This window comes from Mirounga angustirostris, unplaced genomic scaffold, assembly GCF_029215605.1.
Source record: "Mirounga angustirostris isolate CCGP_5_RB_7025 unplaced genomic scaffold, mMirAng1.0.hap1 SCAF_6, whole genome shotgun sequence".
NCBI classification, from domain to species: Eukaryota; Metazoa; Chordata; class Mammalia; order Carnivora; family Phocidae; genus Mirounga; species Mirounga angustirostris.
The window spans coordinates 35,379,385-35,397,724 of record NW_026991714.1 but is presented as its reverse complement, the minus strand read 5'-3'; the positions used below and the strand labels follow the sequence as shown (position 1 = coordinate 35,397,724).

Below are 18,340 nucleotides of genomic sequence, written 5' to 3'. Positions count from 1 at the left end.
CTTATCTTCTGTTTTTGTCTATGCTTTATGTTAGTAAGTATTACGTGCATATATTATATAAATAGTAACTGTATATCTGTTAGAAATCTATACGCCTAATCATTTTTTTTAATAATGAAGTATGTGATCCAAAGTTTTGGCAGCCACTACTCTAGAGAATCTTTGAAGCTTGCCATGGACTCTGGGGGTGGGTTTGCGACACTGTCCTAGCACAGTCCAGCCAAGGAGAAGGGCCCAACCTGTGTGAACAGATGTGGTGGCGAGGTGAGAATTAACTGTCCCTGAGAGGGGCCTCTCCAGGAACAGCAGGTGGGGGGAGTCACTGCTGCTGAGGACACCTCGGGGCTTCCTGCTACCTCTTATCTAGGGTCTCCCATTACACTCTTAACTGAGGAGAGGGAATCATAATTTCTCAGAGGGAAGTTTGGAGAGGCGGGAGCCTTGGATGTTCTTCAGCATGGGCGGGAGCTGGGACTAAATTAGACCTTGCAGATGGTCAGTGGGACTGGATTCTGTCACCTTGGTCAGGAAGCTGGCATCTTAGGAACGGAGTCCTTCTGCTCTGACTGTGTATTTCTTTGTTTCTGTCGTGATTTACATTTGTGACAAACACTTCTGGTCGCCTGGGGTTAGCATGGGCTCAGCTGAAATCTCCATTTCTCAACCTCTCTTGAAGGGAGGGGTGGTCACACAACATGACTCTAGCCCTCAGGATGTGAGCTGAAGTCCTTGGATGGGGCTTCCCAGTTTGCTCTTTATCAGGGGGCAGATTCAGCTGGTGTGCATCCTTTGCCCTTCACCTTCCCCTTTGCCTTCCCTGAAACGCAGGACGATGCTGAGTTAGAGCCACTATCTTGTGACTCCACAGTGACATGGAGGAGGATGGGTAGTTGAGTGGAAAAACAGAAGGAGCCTGGCTTCCTGAGGCCCCGGTCTGCCCCTCCTAGACTTTTTGTTAGGGGAGGAAAAGTAATTTCTACTTGATTGAGCCACCGTCAGTGGATTTTTCTGTTACTCCCAGGGGAATACAGTACTAGTGAACATGAAGGTCAATTTCGGGACTCGCACACAGTTAAGGCTGTTGACTTCATGCAAAATACTGATGCCCTGAGAGTCCAAGAATGTGAGCACCCTGTCTTTGGGAGCCCTTGTTCCCCCAACCTCCCCAGTAGAAAGAAGCTCTTACTTTCAAGTCCTTGGAGGAGGGGAGAGGCATTGAGCTGGGCCTTTAAGAATAACTAATTCTGTCAAGAATGTGGAATGGGAAAGTCAGGGCGGTGTGCTGGAGCAGGCTATACAGGTTTGAGAGAGCTGATGGTGCATTTCTCTTCTATTACACATTCAGCAATGTGACCCGGTGGCCTGAAATCAACCAGGGTGAGAGTATTTACACCATGTAATACTAAATTTACATTTACAAATGGGGGCATGTTTCTTTTTCTCTCTCTCTCTTTTTTCCGGAGAGCCAGTTGTTAAACATTTACCAACACACCCTTGGAAAGACCAAAGGTTTAGTTTATTAGTTACATAAAAATTGTTACATACCCTCTCTTGCTTTCCCCTGGAAGTGAACAGAATCAGGGAGCAGCTGATTTATACTAAACATAGGCTGAAGTCTTAATGTGTCTTTAAGCCTAAAGAAAACCCTAAAAGTTCAGGTTGAAGGCAAAACTAATTTGAAGCTGACTCTGACTGTAAATTTGTCATCTGATCATGCTCCTCTCTTAGCATTTACCTCCTTTCCTCCTGGTCAGCCTCATGCCCTCATCCTGTTGCAAACCTGGCTTCTTGCCCCATTTGTGATGCATGCACACAGACTAGCACAACAGTTTATCACCTGCACCCAGACACTTAGTGATCTTCTCTGATTTTGCACTGGTGTGCCTGTGTGTTGTGCTGTATGGTCAGAAATCTGACTTCACATCTCGGATCTATTTTCTTGCACACAGGTGCAGTCAGATCTTTCCCGCTCCCTTGCACTGAGCAGGCTGGGAAGAATCTCTTTCTAAGAAAAGCCCAGTCATAGTCACCCTCAGATCTAGCTCCTTGTCTGGGTGGTCGGCAGGCTCAATGGATTCCAGTCTGTTCTGCTGCCTGGTCACTTAGATTAAGTGATGGGAAAAGGAAATTTCCCTTGTGTGTCCAAGCCCATGTCTCGTGTCCTAGTATCTCTTACCATGAAAGCCCTGCATTTGGGGATGTTGAGTTCATGCTGGATATATCCCATCTGTCCCTCCAGAACACTCTCCATTCTTTCCTATGCTTCTGTCCATGAGGAAGCTGACGTGTGTGGTTTATATCAGTCTGCTCCCCTGCCCCTCTGGTTAGCTAATATAAAATATTAGCAAGAAGTTGGAGGGAGGGAAGAGAGTGAGGCTGGGGTGTTTATTTCCCCAGATCCCTCCTGCATGGTCCTAGCTGGGCTGGTGGCATCCCATAACTGAATGTCATAGTTCCTGTTCTGTGATGCTCTCCAAACAGTTTCTATCTCTGGATTCTCATAATCGTTCTTTTTGTCCCTAAGGTGGGACTAGCCCCAAGATACTTCCTTACCCCTTGTGATTGCCCTATGACCTTGTCCACACTTTTGTAAACAACCCCCTTTTTATTAAAGCCTAACCTGTTGGGGACCTAACCAATACAGGGCTTTGCTGAGTTGTTAATATAGCTGATTTCTGTTTCCTGTTTGGTTGTAGTCAGGTGATGCCTGGCAACTGTTTGATAAATGTTTGTTGAATGAATAAATGACAGAATGTGTAAGTGGCAGGATGGAACTCCATTCCCTTCTCTCCAGGCTTCTAACACACAGTTGAGAGTTCACACATAAAGTGGAGACACCTGATGCAGTCTGAGGGTGATAAACATGTGTCCATTCTGTGGCTCAAGTTCCCAGGGACTTCCACGTACATGGTGATTTATACCCACCCAGGTATCCTCCTTCCCAGAGGAGCAATATAAAATAATATAAAGAGTATCTGAAATATACAATATGGTATGGACATGATGACCATTAAATGAAGAGTAGGGTGATTTCTTCAACTCAAGAAGAGAGAAAAGGTTCAGACCACAAAATACGAAATGAACACTGAAAATTTTCACTCATATAGGTTATGGTTTTAAAGGACCATACTGAATGAACTGAACTTAGAGCTACTAACCATGAATTTACAACATTGATATGACCTTTATTATAATTAATATTGTATTACTCATAATATTATATATGAGGTAAATTTGATAGAACTACCTTTTAATTATACCTATGGTTACTATCAATTTCACAACTGCAGGTTGCAGTGGTTCATGACATTCATTATAATTACGTTTCCACTGTGCAAGTGTTAGAGGAACTCCTTCAAATTGTGAGATGTGATGTGTGACTTAAAACTCTCTGGGGACACCCATTTGTCTCTCCTTGGAGATGCCTTCAGGGATGGAGCTCAGATAAATATCAGGAAGAACAGTCCCAAAGCTCCCTTACCATGCCCCACCTTAAGGAAGTGCTTAGTTGTTTATAAATTTGTCCAAACTATAACTTCTTAAGGACAAGAATTCCAGGATCTTCCTCCCTGGATTTCCCAGCAGGAGATCTGTCCAGACTGAGTTGTCATAGTACACTTCCTCTTGACGCAGAGCTCCCCCTTTGATGATCTCCAGGGCACATTCTTCCTTCGGAGATGCATCGATGTTGAGTATCCCAGAAACGGCCTTAATGGCTGTGTCTGTAGAATCATAAGAGAAAAAGAGTGGGGTTATCCAAGACCAGTAGAGTCTACAAGGTGGAAAGTCTGCAGACAGTAACAGCTTAGCTGTTAGGGGCTGTTTTCCAGTGCTTGCTCTACAAGGCCCATGGGCTCTCTCAGAAGACTGGGTACATTTAGGGCTTGCTGTGCAAAGAGAGGCTTAGAGTTCATGTGGGCCCTGTCTTCCTGGATGAAGATTTGGGGCTGGGGGGAGGCAGTTAGAGGTGATTGAGAGATTTAAATCATGCTTCTCTCTTGAGTATTTTGGTGGGGGTGAGGGAGTCATATGGGGGAGCAGAATGAGGATAGAAGTTATATCAAGACCCAGTAGCTAATGGAAAGTGTCAGTGGGCAAAGCCAAATGCTGTATGATAACAATTTACTAATTTGTAAAGGAAGAAATGGACAAGAATCCAGGCCTTTGCTGTCAACACGAACCACTTTGATTTTGGAAGGGAAGTTACTTTATCTCTTCCAAATTTCCACGTCCTTCTGGCACAGCTTCTTTTTCTCTTTCTGTCTTTCTTTCTCTCTTGTTCTGTAACTACTACTCAATTTACTCAATTACTCTCTCAATAAAGTTTTCTTCTTGTACCTATTCTAGATAAACTTGCATTTGGACTTACAGAAAAGTCGTAAAACTTGTGCAGAATATTCCCTTATAGCCTTCACCCTGCTTCCCCTAATTATAACATCACATATAACCACTGTACAATTGTCAAGGTACACTATAATTAGGGCAATTTTACTAACTAAAACACAGACCTTATTTTTTTCACTAACATCCTTTTTATGTTCCAGGATCTTAGCCAGGATTATACTTAGCAGTCATTTCTTCTTATTTTCTCTCCAATCTGTGACAGTTCTTCGTTCTTTCCTTGTCCCTCATGGCCTTAACACTTTTGAAGAGTATTGATCAACTGTTTTGTAGAATGTCAGTTTGGGTTTGTCCATTTTTCTCTCTTTTTAAAAAAAAAAAAAAGATTTTATTTTTAAGTAATGTCTGCACCCAATGTGGGACTCAAACTTACAACCCCAAGATCAAGAGTCTTCATGCTCTACTGACTGAGCCAGCCAGGTGCCCCCGTCCATTTTTTTTCTGATGGTTGGAGTGAGGTCTTGCATTTTTGGCAAGAATATCACAAAAATGATGTTGTGTCCTCAGTGCATCATATCAAAGAGTTTATGAGGGGCACCTGACTGGCTCAGTCAATAGAGCGTGCAACCCTTTTTTTTTTTTTTTTAAAGATTTTATTTATTTATTTGACAGAGAGAGAGACAGCTAGAGAGGGAACACAAGCAGGGGGAGTGGGAGAGGGAGAAGCAGGCTTTCCGCCGAGCAGGGAGCCCGATGCGGGCTCGATCCCAGGACCCTGGGGTCGTGACCTGAGCCGAAGGCAGACGTATAACAACTGAGCCACCCAGGTGCCCCAGAGCACGCAACTCTTGATCTTGGGGTTGTACATTTGAACCCCATATTGGATATGGAGATTACTTATGAAAAAAAAGAAGGTTCATGAGATCAATAGTTCTTATTACTGGTGATGGTATTAAGAGTAACAAACTTGTACTTGATAAGCCTCAAAGAGGAAAGTAATGGCCATTGAGTGTTCCTGAGGATGTGAAGGGTTCAGAATAGGGTTAAGTGATGAGTCTGGTGTCACTCGGCACCGTTGGTGGTCAGAATAAAAAGAAGTGTCAAAGGATAGTCAGAGGCTCTCCTAGTGACAGAAGTGCTTCATTAAGTGGAGACTGGTGTTCTCACTGGCTTTTAGTGCATTGCACATGAGTCAAGGAGTTCAACGCCTTCTTTACCCACAATGGTAAGGCAGGCAATCATCTGCAGGCTGTTTATTCCACTCTCTCCACCTTACCTGTGTTTATGAGGCCGAGGATACAGAGAGTGATCGAGACATTGACCTTGGTCACTGAATGTTCCATCCTGATAGAGGAGAAAAACCCATCCAGAGCAAACTTGCTTGCAGAATAGGGTGCAACAAGTGGACTAGCCATTTTCCCTAAATAATAAAGAAATGGGTTAAGAAGGTGACCCATTTTAGCTTCTACAGAGATGATCTTTGCTTTATCTGTAGTAGGATTTGTAACCCCTTTTACCCTTTGAGGCATAGTTTCTCTTTACTCTTACAGAGATTATCATGCTATGTTGAATTTCTGAAAGAAAAAAAGACTATTAAGGTATCAAAGAAATTTTCCTTGAAGAGACTGGGGTGGGAGGTGCGGTGGGCTGCAGGAAAGGCTTCACTGAGGAAAGATTAGTTAGATTTTAGTAAGGGTGGTAAATAAGTGGGACTACAAAAGAGCCATGTAATCCCACAGCTGCTAACTCTGTTACCTCTGACCCAAGACAGCGGAGAGCTGAGGGTTTGGCAAGAGCTCTCTGCCAACACAGCAACCTATTATTGATTGTCTTTCTATACAAGGGAAATGAAAATCCTTGTCTTTGCTTTTCTGCTTAAAACTGCTTTTCTTACTTTTATCATTCTGGTTAATTCTCAGCCAGTTTGGGGGAGGACATGTGGACATATGCCTAATAGGGTGACCTATTCATTATAACCTTTCCAAGACGAGGGATTAGAATGGGCCTGAGACCTTAGACTCTTTGCTGAGCAAAGAGTTATAATAGCTACTTTAAAATTCTTTTTTTTTTTTTTTTAAGATTTTATTTATTTATTTATTTGAGAGTGAGAGAGAGAGAAAGAAACAACATGAGAGGGGAGAGAGTCAGAGAGAGAAGCAGGCTCCCTGCTGAGCTGGGAGCATGATGTGGGACTTGATCCCAGGACTCTGGGATCATGACCTGAGCCGAAGGCAGTCACTTAACCAACTGAGCCACCCAGGTGCCCGCTACTTTAAAATTCTTGTCAGCTAATTCTAAAATATGGGTCATTTAAAGATTGATCTCCATTGATTGCCTTTCCTCCTGAGTATCAGTCATATTTCCTATTCTTGTATGTGGAATAATTTTGCAATGTATTCTTGATATTGTGAATGATACATTGTAGAGTCTCTGGATTCTGTCATATTCCTCCAAAGAGTATTGATTTTTGTTTTTGTTTTTGTTTTTGTTTTTCAGGTGAGCATTTAACTTGGCTAAAACACTGTGTCTTCGCAGTAGGTTCCAGCTAAAATCACTGTTGAATTATTTAATCCTAATTGACTTCTTGGTATCTACATTACCCATGAGTAATTCGAGGGAAAAACAGATTCTGGAAGAGTTTATATATAAAATTTGGTACTCTTCCATTGTGGCTCTTGCCTTTCCAGGATGTTCCCCCTCCACTTTCTGGCTGCTACAGAAACCTAAACTCTTCTTTCTGGTTCTTTAAGTTAGTAAGACGGCAGATGTCTATCCCAGATATGGTGTTGATTGTGGACTGCCCCTAGGCATAAGCTATAAAACTGGGAAACTCACCTAGTGTCAGTTCCCCTTTTCCCCTTTTCAAGTGTCAACAACTCTCCAGTTTTTGTCAGCTTTTGCTTTTTCTCTCCAGTGCTTTCAATGGTTTCTTTCTATATTTTGTCCAAAGTTTGATCTGGGGCAGGCTGATCTGTTAGGTGCCACTCTGCCATTAATGGAATTGGAAACTCTGTAAGTTCTTAAATGAAGTTGCTTGCCAAATCAATGAAAAAAAATGACTTATTCAATAAAGATGCTGGGAAAGTTGGTTAACTCATTGGAAAAAATTATTAGCTCCTTGTTCTATATCATATATCCAAAAAATTCTAGATGGAAAGTATGGCAGATGTTATTGTCTACCCAATATCCATTTCCCACTTTTTAATAATAGAATATGATTTTTTTCTCAGGACATCAGCGTGTTCAGATAAAAATATTTATTTCCTCAAGATTCCCTCGCTCTTTTGTGTGGCCAAGTGATCTAGTTCCAGCTAATGAGAAATCTAACAGAGGGGGTCTCCAGGAAAGTTATTAATTTCCTGATGAAATAGGTGGATTCAGGTGGCATGCAGTTTTTACATTTTGCCTCTCTTCTTTCATCCTAAATGTACTCCAGATGTGATGCCTAGAATTGCAGTGGTCATTTGTGAACTGGAGGAAAAGCTACATATTAAGGATTATAGCACAGAAATGTGGAATGAGCTTGGATTCTTGAAGATATAATAAGTCCACCAAACCAACCCTGAACTTATTCCCTGAGAAAAAGGAAGCCCTATTTAATGTTAAGCGATTTTAAGTGGAGTTTTTGTTATATGTGCAGCAGAATGCATCTTCTGACTGATAAAAAATAATTCAACAGGAAAGAAGATAATACAGGTGAATATTTATCAGATCCTTGGTTATGAAAGATCATTCTAACAGAAAAGTAAAAAAAAAAATATGTCAAGGCACAGAATATTTGATGATATAAAATGTAAAACTTCTGTATGTGAAAGCAATAGCTATAATAATATCACTATAAAGGTGTAGAGGGTATGGGGTGCCTGGGTGGCTCAGTCGTTAAGCGTCTGCCTTCGGCTCAGGTTGTGATCCCAGGGTCCTGGGATCGAGCCCTGCATCAGGCTCCCTGCTCCGCGGGAGGCCTGCTTCTCCCTCTCCCACTCCCCCTGCTTGTGTTCCCTCTCTTGCTGTGTGTCTCTCTGTCAAATAAATAAATAAAATCTTTAAAAAAATAAAAAATAGGGCGCCTGGGTGGATCAGTTGGTTAAGCGACTGCCTTCGGCTCAGGTCATGAGCCTGGACTCCCTGGATCGAGTCCCGCATCGGGCTCTGTGCTCGGCAGGGAGTCTGCTTCTCCCTCTGACCCTCCCCCCTCTCATGTGCTCTCTCTCTCTCATTCTCTGTCTCAAATAAATAAATAAAATCTTTAAAAAAATAAAATAAAATAATTTAAAATTAAAAAAAAGGTAAAGGGTAAATGATAAACTAGAAAACAATTTGTATCTTTTTTTTTTTTTTAAGATTTTATTTATTTATTTGAGAGAGAGAGTACAAGAAGGGGGAGCGGGAGAGGGAGAAGCAGGCTCCCTGCCAAGCAGGGAGCCTGATGCGGGACTCGATCCAGGGACTCCAGGATCATGACCTGAGCCGAAGGCAATCGCTTAACCAACTGAGCCACCCAGGCGCCCTTTTTTTTTTTTTAAAGATTTTATTTATTTGACAGGAAGAGACACAGCAAGAGAGGGAACACAAGCAGAGGGAGTGGGAGAGGGAGAAGCAGGCTTCCCGCCAAGCAGGGAGCCCGATGCGGGGCTCGATCCCAGGACCCTGGGACCGTGACCCGAGCCGAAGGCAGACGCCTAACGACTGAGCCACCTAGGCGCCCCTAGAAAACAATTTGTAACAAAAGCTTAATATCTTCAATCTGAACTTCAATTCTTAATGTATTAACTCTTCAAGAAAAATACAAACAAATCTCTTTAGGGAACCACTCCAACTCCATTCTCAATCATGAGTTTTGGCTTGGAATGACTCTACAGTCGTTGAGCGTCTGCCTTCGGCTCAGGTCATGATCCCAGGGTCCTGGGATCGAGCCCCACATCGGGCTCCCTGCTCAGTGGGGAGCCTGCTTCTCCCTCTCCCACTCCCCGCTTGTGTTCCCTCTCTCGCTGTGTCTCTCTCTGTCAAATGAATAAATAAAATTAAAAAAAAAAAAAAAAGTATGAGTTCTACAATTAGATGACCTGAGTGTGAATCCCAAGTGTGCCATTTCTTAGCTGTCATATGTGGATAGTAATACTACTAAGCTGAAATAATCCATGTAATACACTTAGTGCAAACTCTGGCACATAGAAAGTATTTAGTAAGTGCAATCGTTATTAGTATTCATGTTTCTAATTGGTGAGAATAGTATGAGCTATTCAAAAGGTTATGTTGGGACAAAGAGGCTACTTGGAGAAAAGTGCCCTTCTAATAAGAAAATTCAAATTAGGGACGCCTGGGTGGCTCAGTCGATTAAGCGTCTGCCTTCGGCTCAGGTCATGATCCCAGGGTCCTGGGATCGAGTCCCGCATCGGGCTCCCTGCTCAGCGGGGAGTCTGCTTCTCCCTCTCTCTCTGCCTGCCACTCTCCCTGCTTGTGCTCTCTCCCTCTCTCTCTCTGACAAATAAATAAATAAAATCTTAAAAAAAAATTCAGATTATATTAGATAGTATATGTGGAAAGTAAAGTAAAAAAATGAGGGTCAACATATGATCTCAAGGTAAGAGATACTTTTTAAAGCATGAAATCAAAGGCATAGATTATGAAAGAATATGTAAGTAGGTTCAAATATATAAAATTTAAAAGGCTTCAGAGTTCTGGAAATGCTCACCATTGCCTTCCTACACACATACCCTTCAAAAAGATTTTGCCTTCCCAGCCATAGAAGGTCAGGCTAGTGATAGCTAATATGCACAATGGCTTGAACATACATCGTGGTCTCTCTCAAGATATTGAAATAAGTGATGCAAGGATTCTAATTAGCTGCTGTTGGATTTTGAACTAAAAAGTCATGTAAGGTTGGGACTGGGGTAGACATTTCCAGCCATGGAAAAGGATAAGAAACAGAAAAGCAGCCATATGGAGCAAACAAAATAATCACAAAAATTGGAGCTAAATAGGAGCTAACATTTACTTAGCTCTGATGTGCTAGTCTCAAGGCTAAGTAATTGCCTAAAGTTGCATAGTTAATGAGTAGGAGAACCAGGAGTCAAATCAGGATTCAAATTTAACTCTAGTGGCCCACAATTTCAAACAGTAGGGGTATTTTCTCAATAGAAGCTACTGTTTGTTTGTTTTTTTAAAGATTTTATTTATTTATTTGACAGAGAGAGACAGTGAGAGAGGGAACACAAGCAGGGGGAGTGGGAGAGGGAGAAGCAGGCTCCCCGCTGAGCAGGGAGCCTGATGCAGGACTCGATCCCAGGACCCTGGGATCATGAACTGAGCCGAAGGCAGACGCTTAACGACTGAGCCACTCAGGCGCCCCAGAAGCCACTGTTCTTTATTTTATTTTATTTTATTTTAATTCTAGTATAGCTAACGTACAGTGTTATATTAGTTTCAGGTGTCCAATATAGTGATTCAACAATTGTATACATCACTCAGTCAGAAGCCACTCTTCTTTGAGTATTTTTCAGAAGCCATGTATTAAATCCAGCCATTCCTGAGTTGGTGAAGATTCTCTCTGCTTGACAATTAAGCCCCCAAATAGGCAAAACTTATGAATAGTGTTATTATTTTCACTTCTAAGCTGACAGATGAGGCTACCCATAGGGCTACTCACTACTAGTCCCTTTGTGTTAGTTTCCTAGGGCTGCCATACAAAATTACCATAAACTTGGTGGCTTGAGGAGACAAAAATTTATTGTCTCGTAGTTCTGGAGACTATAAGTTCAAAACCAAGGTATCAGCAGGACCATGTTCTCTCCAAAGGCTCAAGTGGAGAATCCTTCCTTGTTTCTGCAAGCTTCTGATGGCTGCTCCCAGTCTTAGGCATTCCTTGGCTTATCGATGCATCACTCCAATCTCTGCCTCCATCTTCACATGGCCTTCTCCAATTTTGTCTGTGTCTTACTTTTCTTATTAGGATGCTTGCCATTGGATTTAGGCCCACCTATATAACCTGGGATGATCTCATCTTGAGATCCTTACCTTTATTACATCTGTAAAGACCTTTTTTCATATAAGGTCATATTCACAGGTTCCATGTTGACATATCAGCTCACTATGCCCTTCCAGATGATAATAAAGATATTGTTTGTGGTATTTTATGTATCTGTCCAGGTAGCAACAGGGATGCAGAAGCAAGAGACCATGTTAACCTATAGTCTGAATGTTTGTCCCACTATGGGAACTTAGTGTATCCCACTTTCTGTCTTTAATTATGCCTTAGGTTATCTCAAAGCACAAAAAAGATCTTGAATTGTTTTGCACAAGAAGAGGAGAGATTTTTGTTGGTGGTGGTGTTTTGTTTGTTTTTTGTTCCAGAGAGGAGGGTGAGAGAAGAGGGAAAGGGAAAGAGGAAGAGAGGAGAGAGGTAGAGAAACAGCAGGACATGGCAGAAAATTTCCTGAAAAATTCACCAGATAGATGCATGGTTTAAAAAAATATTTTTTAAAGATTTTATTTATTTATTTGAGAGAGAGAGAGAAAGAGAGAGAGAGAGCACGAGTGGGTAGAGGGGCAAAGGGAGAGGGAGAAGCAGACTCCCTACTGAGCAGAGAGCCTGATGCAGGGCTCCATCCCAGGACTCCAGGATCATGACCTGAGCTGAAGGTAGACACTGAACCGACTGAGCCACCCAGGCGCCCCTAAAAAAATATTTTTAAATGGTGAAGAAAAATACTGAATTATTGGACAAGGGTCAAGACTGGACAAAGACTGTTGAAAACTCTTTAACCTTTACTATGAAAACTATGCATGAGGTACACTGCAACTGTCATTGACATTCATTATAACCAAATTTTATCTCTTAGATTTTGTGACCTGCCACTGATCTGCAAACCTTTAAACCAGTAATTCTCATATTTAAATATGGAGAGATGGGGCACCTGGCCTGCTCAGTTGGTAGAGCACGCAATTCTTGATCTCAGGGTTGTAAGTTCAAGCTCCAGGCTGGGTATAGAGATTACTTAAAAATAATAAAATCTTAAAAAACCCAAACAAACCCAAATATGGAAAGAACCTGCAGATTTGAGTCTATTCCCCTCCCCGAGTCTTCTAGTCTGTATTCTGGGGTGAGGACTGCGTTGAAGGTCTTTATCCATAAAGCATATTTATGGTGGGCTTTGAGGGTGGATGTGGGAGCAGGAGATGCATGGTGACATAAACTCATTGAACCTGATCTAGGAACTTCCAGAGGAAAGGGGGAGGGAAGGTCTTTGGAAGGGGCTGAAGTCTTGTGATAGCAGCTGGGTGAGCTATCATTAAATTATGAGTTATTGTGTCTCTTTAAAGCCCAAACTAGTGTGACCTGGGAAACCATGTGTCCCAAATCTAAACTGGATATTTAGGTGAAGAAAGATATTGGACTAGCCAGGAAACTTCAGACTTCACCTTCAGGAGGTAGGTTGTGAACTCTGCTTTGACGACAGAAGGTACAGAAGGGCCAGGGAAGTGGGGATGGCTTGTACAAAGACTAGAGGTGGGGATGAGTTAGTTCCAATGAGAAGCTAGTAGAACAATAAAGATAATAACACAGTTCATTATATTTTCTCCTCTTTGAAAGTATAGGCTAATAAGCACTTGTCCAAAAGCCATAGGGCCTGATTTGTTAAGGAATTCAGAATTATTTTTGGATTTTAGGAGGTGATATGGGGTTTATACAGTATATTACATAACACTCCTAGTAGAGTCTGGGGAGGCATGCTGTAAGCAAACACATTATTATTTCTGCACTAAAATATTTGAAAGTTCACACTGAGATAAAAGCTTTAAGTAGCTTCCCTTCAGTTCAAGTTAAATTAACTATAGAGAATTAATTATGGGTAAAAAATCCTTAGTGTTCCGAGCTCCCTCCGCCACCAACCCTGACCCCCAGCCCATAGCTTTTTGGATTTTGGAGTTGCAGATAAAGGATTTTGCAAACCAGTCTAGGCTCACTAAAGAAAAGCTGAAACATATCAAAAAGTAGAAAAAAGAGATAAGAAGGGAGAAACACTCCTAGGTGCTTGCTCTTCCAAAAACAACCCTGGCGCATTTCATTCAAGTCTGTTTTCTATTCACGGAGCTGTTCTTAAACATTTCCCCACATTATGCTGATTCGCTTGTGTGAGGGAACCTCTGCATTCTGCTATATGTAAAATATAATTAGAAGTTTCAGAAAACAGAAAAGGGCAAGGCCCCTCTAAAAACCCAGATTTTTATTTTTTGGAAAGGTTCTGTGAGTTAAGGGGCCCTGGCCAAGATGGAATAAATAACATGTAACAGGATGTTAAAAATTGACTTCTCCTGCTCTAGTTTTAGCAGACGTTCAAAGGCTGAGAGCAAACTGGCAAATGCCTCCATCTTCTGGAGGGAGCTTCCAGACTGCCTGCGCACTTACACAGTAGGTGGTAACACAGAGAAGCAAAAACCTGAAAAACCCCAAAACCAAAAATGTGTTTGCAGCATGTAGACCCTCAACCACCCCAAGGGAAGAAAGGGCCTGAAGGCGCAGAGGCCAGAGGGAATGGAGTAGGGAGAGGAAATGAGCCGCGTCTCAGTGACCTTCCAAGGAGAAAGGGTGGGCCTTCCCCTCCTGTCCATGCCTGTGAGAGAAGCTCCAAGGGCACCTCATGGAGAGCTTGTCCCGAGGAGTTTGAGGGGCACCAAGGACTGGGGTTTGACCCAACCCGAGAGGCAAGGCCACTACAGAGCGGGTGCCAAACGGTGTCATACAGAAGGGAAGGAAGGCTTCCACCGGGCCCATGACTCGGCTTGCCACCACCCTAGGGGCTTTGTCCTAGCGCTCGTCCCTTCTTCCCCAGAGTCATTTCCAATCCTGTCCCAAAGGACAGCCCCAAATGGTGAGTGTATCCCCCTGTATTCCCACTGAACTCCCAGGGCCTCTGAGGGAAAGATATCACATAAGCACCTGCTGCCCAAATCACAAGAGGACTAGCAGTGTTCCAGCAGAGGGTTCCCTAAAGAACCCACAAAAACACCCCATGCAAGAGTTGGGTTCAGAGAGCGTGAGCTTTGGACATTTGCTGTGGTCAGAGCTCAGTGGTAGATGAGCCGGGTGCCAGCCAAGTAAGGCCTTACCTATCCTGAACCTCCCTTCTTCCCTGTGCCCCCCTCTTTTCTTTCAAACAAGAGGGGCTAGAGGGAGCTTGGTAAGTGAGGAGGAGATAGGGAACGGGAGGAAAAGCTGAACCCATCTCTTTCCTAGAGGCAGGCTCAAGCTTGATCAGGGGAGAAGCTTTAGTGAAATTACTTGTGACTGGACATTTTAATTACTGAAGTGAGACCTTTCTTGAGACTAGAGGCAGCCAGAGGATCTTTTATGATCCTAGAGCACTGCCATCTGCCTGCCATCACATCCAGGTTCAGGGATGAGCTAACCCATAAATGGTCTGCGGAAAAGAATAAAGTTGTTTTCCGATTGCAGCCCACAAGATTCACTTGTTCAAATACCAGTTAGAAAACATGCCAGAGTATGAGCTTAATGAAATCAAATGAACAAGTAAATAAATGTACTAATTTGCATGAAACTGTCATGAAAGTGAGGGGGTAGAAGCCTGAGTGCTTCTGCCCAAGGTTAAGTTTTATTTGCGGGGGGGTGGGGGTGGGGGGAAATGGAGTCATCACGGCAGAACAGATCTATGTCAGCTCCATTTCTCTCCTAGGAAGTTTTAGACCACAGAGAAACAGAGCTCTGGCTATCATATTTTCTGAAGCAAAATATGGGACATGGAGTCTGACAAGTAAGAGTGCAGACTTGGTGATGAATGGGACATACTGTTTGCAATTAGCTCTGTCCCAGAAACGCTGGGACTTCGCCACTATAGGAACAGCAAGAGCCAGAGGGCTGGCAGCTTAGCTGTGTGCTGGAGCTTGTTAGCTGAGAAGAAGAGGTCAAAAGCAGGCCTCAGTGCTTTTGTTCATCCACTCCACACCCTCCATCCCCAACTGCCCCGCTGAGATTTTGAAATTACAGTATTTCCATTTCAAAGGCAGATTTTAAACTGCTTGAATTGAGAGCTCCAAAGAAAGTGTGCAGGATGGAAAAGCTTCATTTCTGCCTGCCTTCAGACTTTCAGAGTGACCCCAGGCAAATGTGCCACATCTTCTACTGAGTGGGCCCCAAATTGGGGTTCACCATGCCCTGGTGACTTCGAGGCTGGGAGCTCATCCTGGATTTGGCCGCTTTTATCCAGCTCTTCCTAAAAAAATGTCCTGAGCTTGGCCCCTCAGGGTCTAACCTCTTCAGTTGTTTGGGTTGAATCGGGTTCTAAAGATAAATCCATCTTTCTACTCCAGGCTTTGGAGAACCTGGGGTGTCATTGTAAGTAGTGAGACAACCCACAGCCCAGTGGTAATTGAAGCAATGGGAATGAATGGCGATGCCCAGAGAGAGTATGTTGAGTGAGAAGGAAAGAGGATTCAGGATGGAAAGAATCTTAAGGAAACCCACAGTAAGACTTTGGGATGAAGAACTGAGACAAGGCATTCAGGGTGGCCAGAGGACATGACACCCGGTGCCAGGGGTGGGGGAGGAGGTGGGGGGCTGTGGGGGGTGGGGGGGTTGGCAGAACACAAAAGAGGAGTGTATGGTGTTGAAACAGTGCAAAATGCAGCAGAGATAAGTAAGATAAAACCTGTTAACTAGGTTTTGCAAGACAAAAGCTTTTCTGTGCAGGTACAAGGCCATGAAATGTGGTTCCTCCTATTGTCCTGAGCATGAACACATCTCCCAAGATGAGAATAAAAGAGTAGATTTCAAGAGCCCCCACAGTTGAAGGGGGCCCTACTAGTTCCACTAGCATTACCTAATCACCCACATCCAGCCTAAATAGTTGTGCTTGGAGAAAGGAGAGTGTGTGTTCATCCACTGGGGGTGGATGTGTTCACGTGTGTTCATCCACTGGGGGTCAGGGAGGCATTTGCATTCCCATCACAGAAGAGCCTTTAAGATTATTTGGAGACCTTTGCAAGTGTCCACTGGAGTTTGGGAACTCGTTGAGTGCATTGTGGGATCAAGTATATTGATAAGCATCAGGCTTCTCAGAAACCAAATGTGGAGCCCGTGGAGAGGAGCTGGCCTGGGGTCACTTGCCCAGGGATGGCGGGGTGGACTGGGCCAAGCGGGATGGGCTGACCAAAGCCTTGGAGCTGAGGAAGAGGCCAAAGGGAGTGAGCTGGAGGAAGTATTAGCACATCTCCTACAGGAGATCTCCAAGGACCCCATGAGAAAGCCCACAAAATCCACCCTCATACCTCTTCCAAGTCACTAGATCCCAGGATTTTTTTTTTTCTTTTGAAATAATTTCAAACTTAAAGAGTTGCAAGAATAGTACAAAGGACCTCTCCCTTCACCTCTCTGAACCATTTGGGAGTAATTGCTGTAATTGAGGTAATTGCTGACCCAATGTCCTATGGCCCTCAATATGTTAGCGTGCATTTCCTACATGGAGGGACATTCTCAGACAAAACCACAACGCAACTATCAAAATGTGGAACGTAATTTGTTGGTTTCCTAGACCTGCCGTAACAAATTACTACAAGCTGGCTGCCTTAAGAGAACACAAATTTATTCTTTCACAGTTCTGGAGACCAGAAGTCTGAAATCAAGGTGTTGGCAGGGCTTCATGCCCTCCAAAGGTTCTAGGGGAGAGAGAATCCTCCCTTGCTTCCTCTAGCTTCTAGTGGCTGTCAGCATTCCTCATGGCTATATCACTCCAAACTCTGCCTCTCTCTTCACACAGCTCTCTCCTTCTGTCCATGTCTTCTCTTCTGTCTAAGGACACTTACCATTGGATTTAGAGCCCACCCAGGTCATCCAGGATGACCTCATCTCAAAATCCTTAACTTAATTACAGCTGCAAAGACCATTTTTCCGAATAACGTCACATACATAGGTTCAGGGAGTTAGGACATAGACGCATCTTTTTGAGGGTCACCATTCAACCTACTACAATATTTTGTAGGGTGGTAGGGTGTTTTGGTTTTTATTTAGTTTAGTTTAGTTTTGTTTTTATTTTTGATAATGACCACCCCAACAGTTGTTAGGTGCTATCTCATTGTGGTTTGGATCTACATTTCTCGGATAATTAGTGATGTCTAGCATCTTTTCATATACCCATTGGCCATTTGTATGTCTTCTTTGGAGAAATGTCTATTCAAGTCCTTTGTTCATTTTTGAATCATTGTTTTTCTGTTGTTGAGTAGAGTGGCACTTAAGACTGTATAAATACTGTGTTCTTATTAAACTTTTACCTACTAGTTTTGGCATCCACTGATGCTTTCTGGCTGAATTATTACTAATTTTTTAAATTATTACTAATTATTTTGAATTTCATCACTCCTATATTTCTCATTTAGCTTTCCATTATATGGAAATGCCTTCTCCACTCCCCATTTGTTCATGTATTTATTCATCTCATCATGGATTTTTATTGTATCTTACAGGTTATAATCTGTTATTGTCATTATTTATTTGAATGTTCCAATGGTTCCAGGTTGCAGATTGACTTATAATATTCAGCTGAGCCAATTAGATACCTCTTCTTTTGGAGGGGGTGGATTTGGAGGTGGGAGATTGAGAGACCAGAAGGGCTGGCCCTGTAGCAGAAGTTCAAAGCATAACAAGAGCCGTTAGGCTGAGAAAAGGGCTGTGGCAGCCAGGTGGAAGCAGGTGCCAAATGAAGCAGAGGCTAATGGCGGGAGAAGAAAGGGGAGCAGGTGTGCTGAGACAAGCAGGTATGGCAGAGCCATGCTATCTCTGGGAGAGCCTGGCCTGGCCGGATTGCCTGGCAGTGTCTCAGCTACAGTTGCCATACGGCCAGCTACCTCCCCAGGGATGGGCTGAGACAGGTGTATGTCCAATGTGGGCCAGTGATCTGGCCCCCCTTCAAAATAATATTCTTTAAATATTGTTTAACCTTTATTTAATGTTACTTGCTTTTCTAATGCTAGAAATAAAGGATTTATTATA

At 43.1% G+C, this 18,340-nt stretch overlaps 1 protein-coding gene across 3 annotated transcripts in view; it reads right to left on the bottom strand.

Moving 5' to 3' along the window:
* Positions 1 to 3,160: 3,160 nt before the first annotated feature.
* Positions 3,161 to 18,340, bottom strand: part of HSD11B1 (hydroxysteroid 11-beta dehydrogenase 1) — a 52,679-nt gene continuing 37,499 nt past the window's right edge. The window contains exons 5-7 of one of the 3 annotated variants that reach the window (XR_006791182.3): positions 5,618 to 5,761; positions 4,509 to 4,705; positions 3,593 to 3,722 (exon numbers count right to left, since the gene is read on the bottom strand). Coding sequence is in view for 2 of the 3 variants with exons in the window: in XM_045877147.3 (XP_045733103.1) it covers positions 3,505 to 3,722; positions 5,618 to 5,761 (362 nt within the window). In the remaining variant the exon portion in view is untranslated. Of the gene's footprint in view, positions 3,723 to 4,508; positions 4,706 to 5,617; positions 5,762 to 18,340 lie in introns of all 3 variants that reach the window. The other 2 variants (XM_045877147.3, XM_045877149.3) reach the window with 2 other exon arrangements.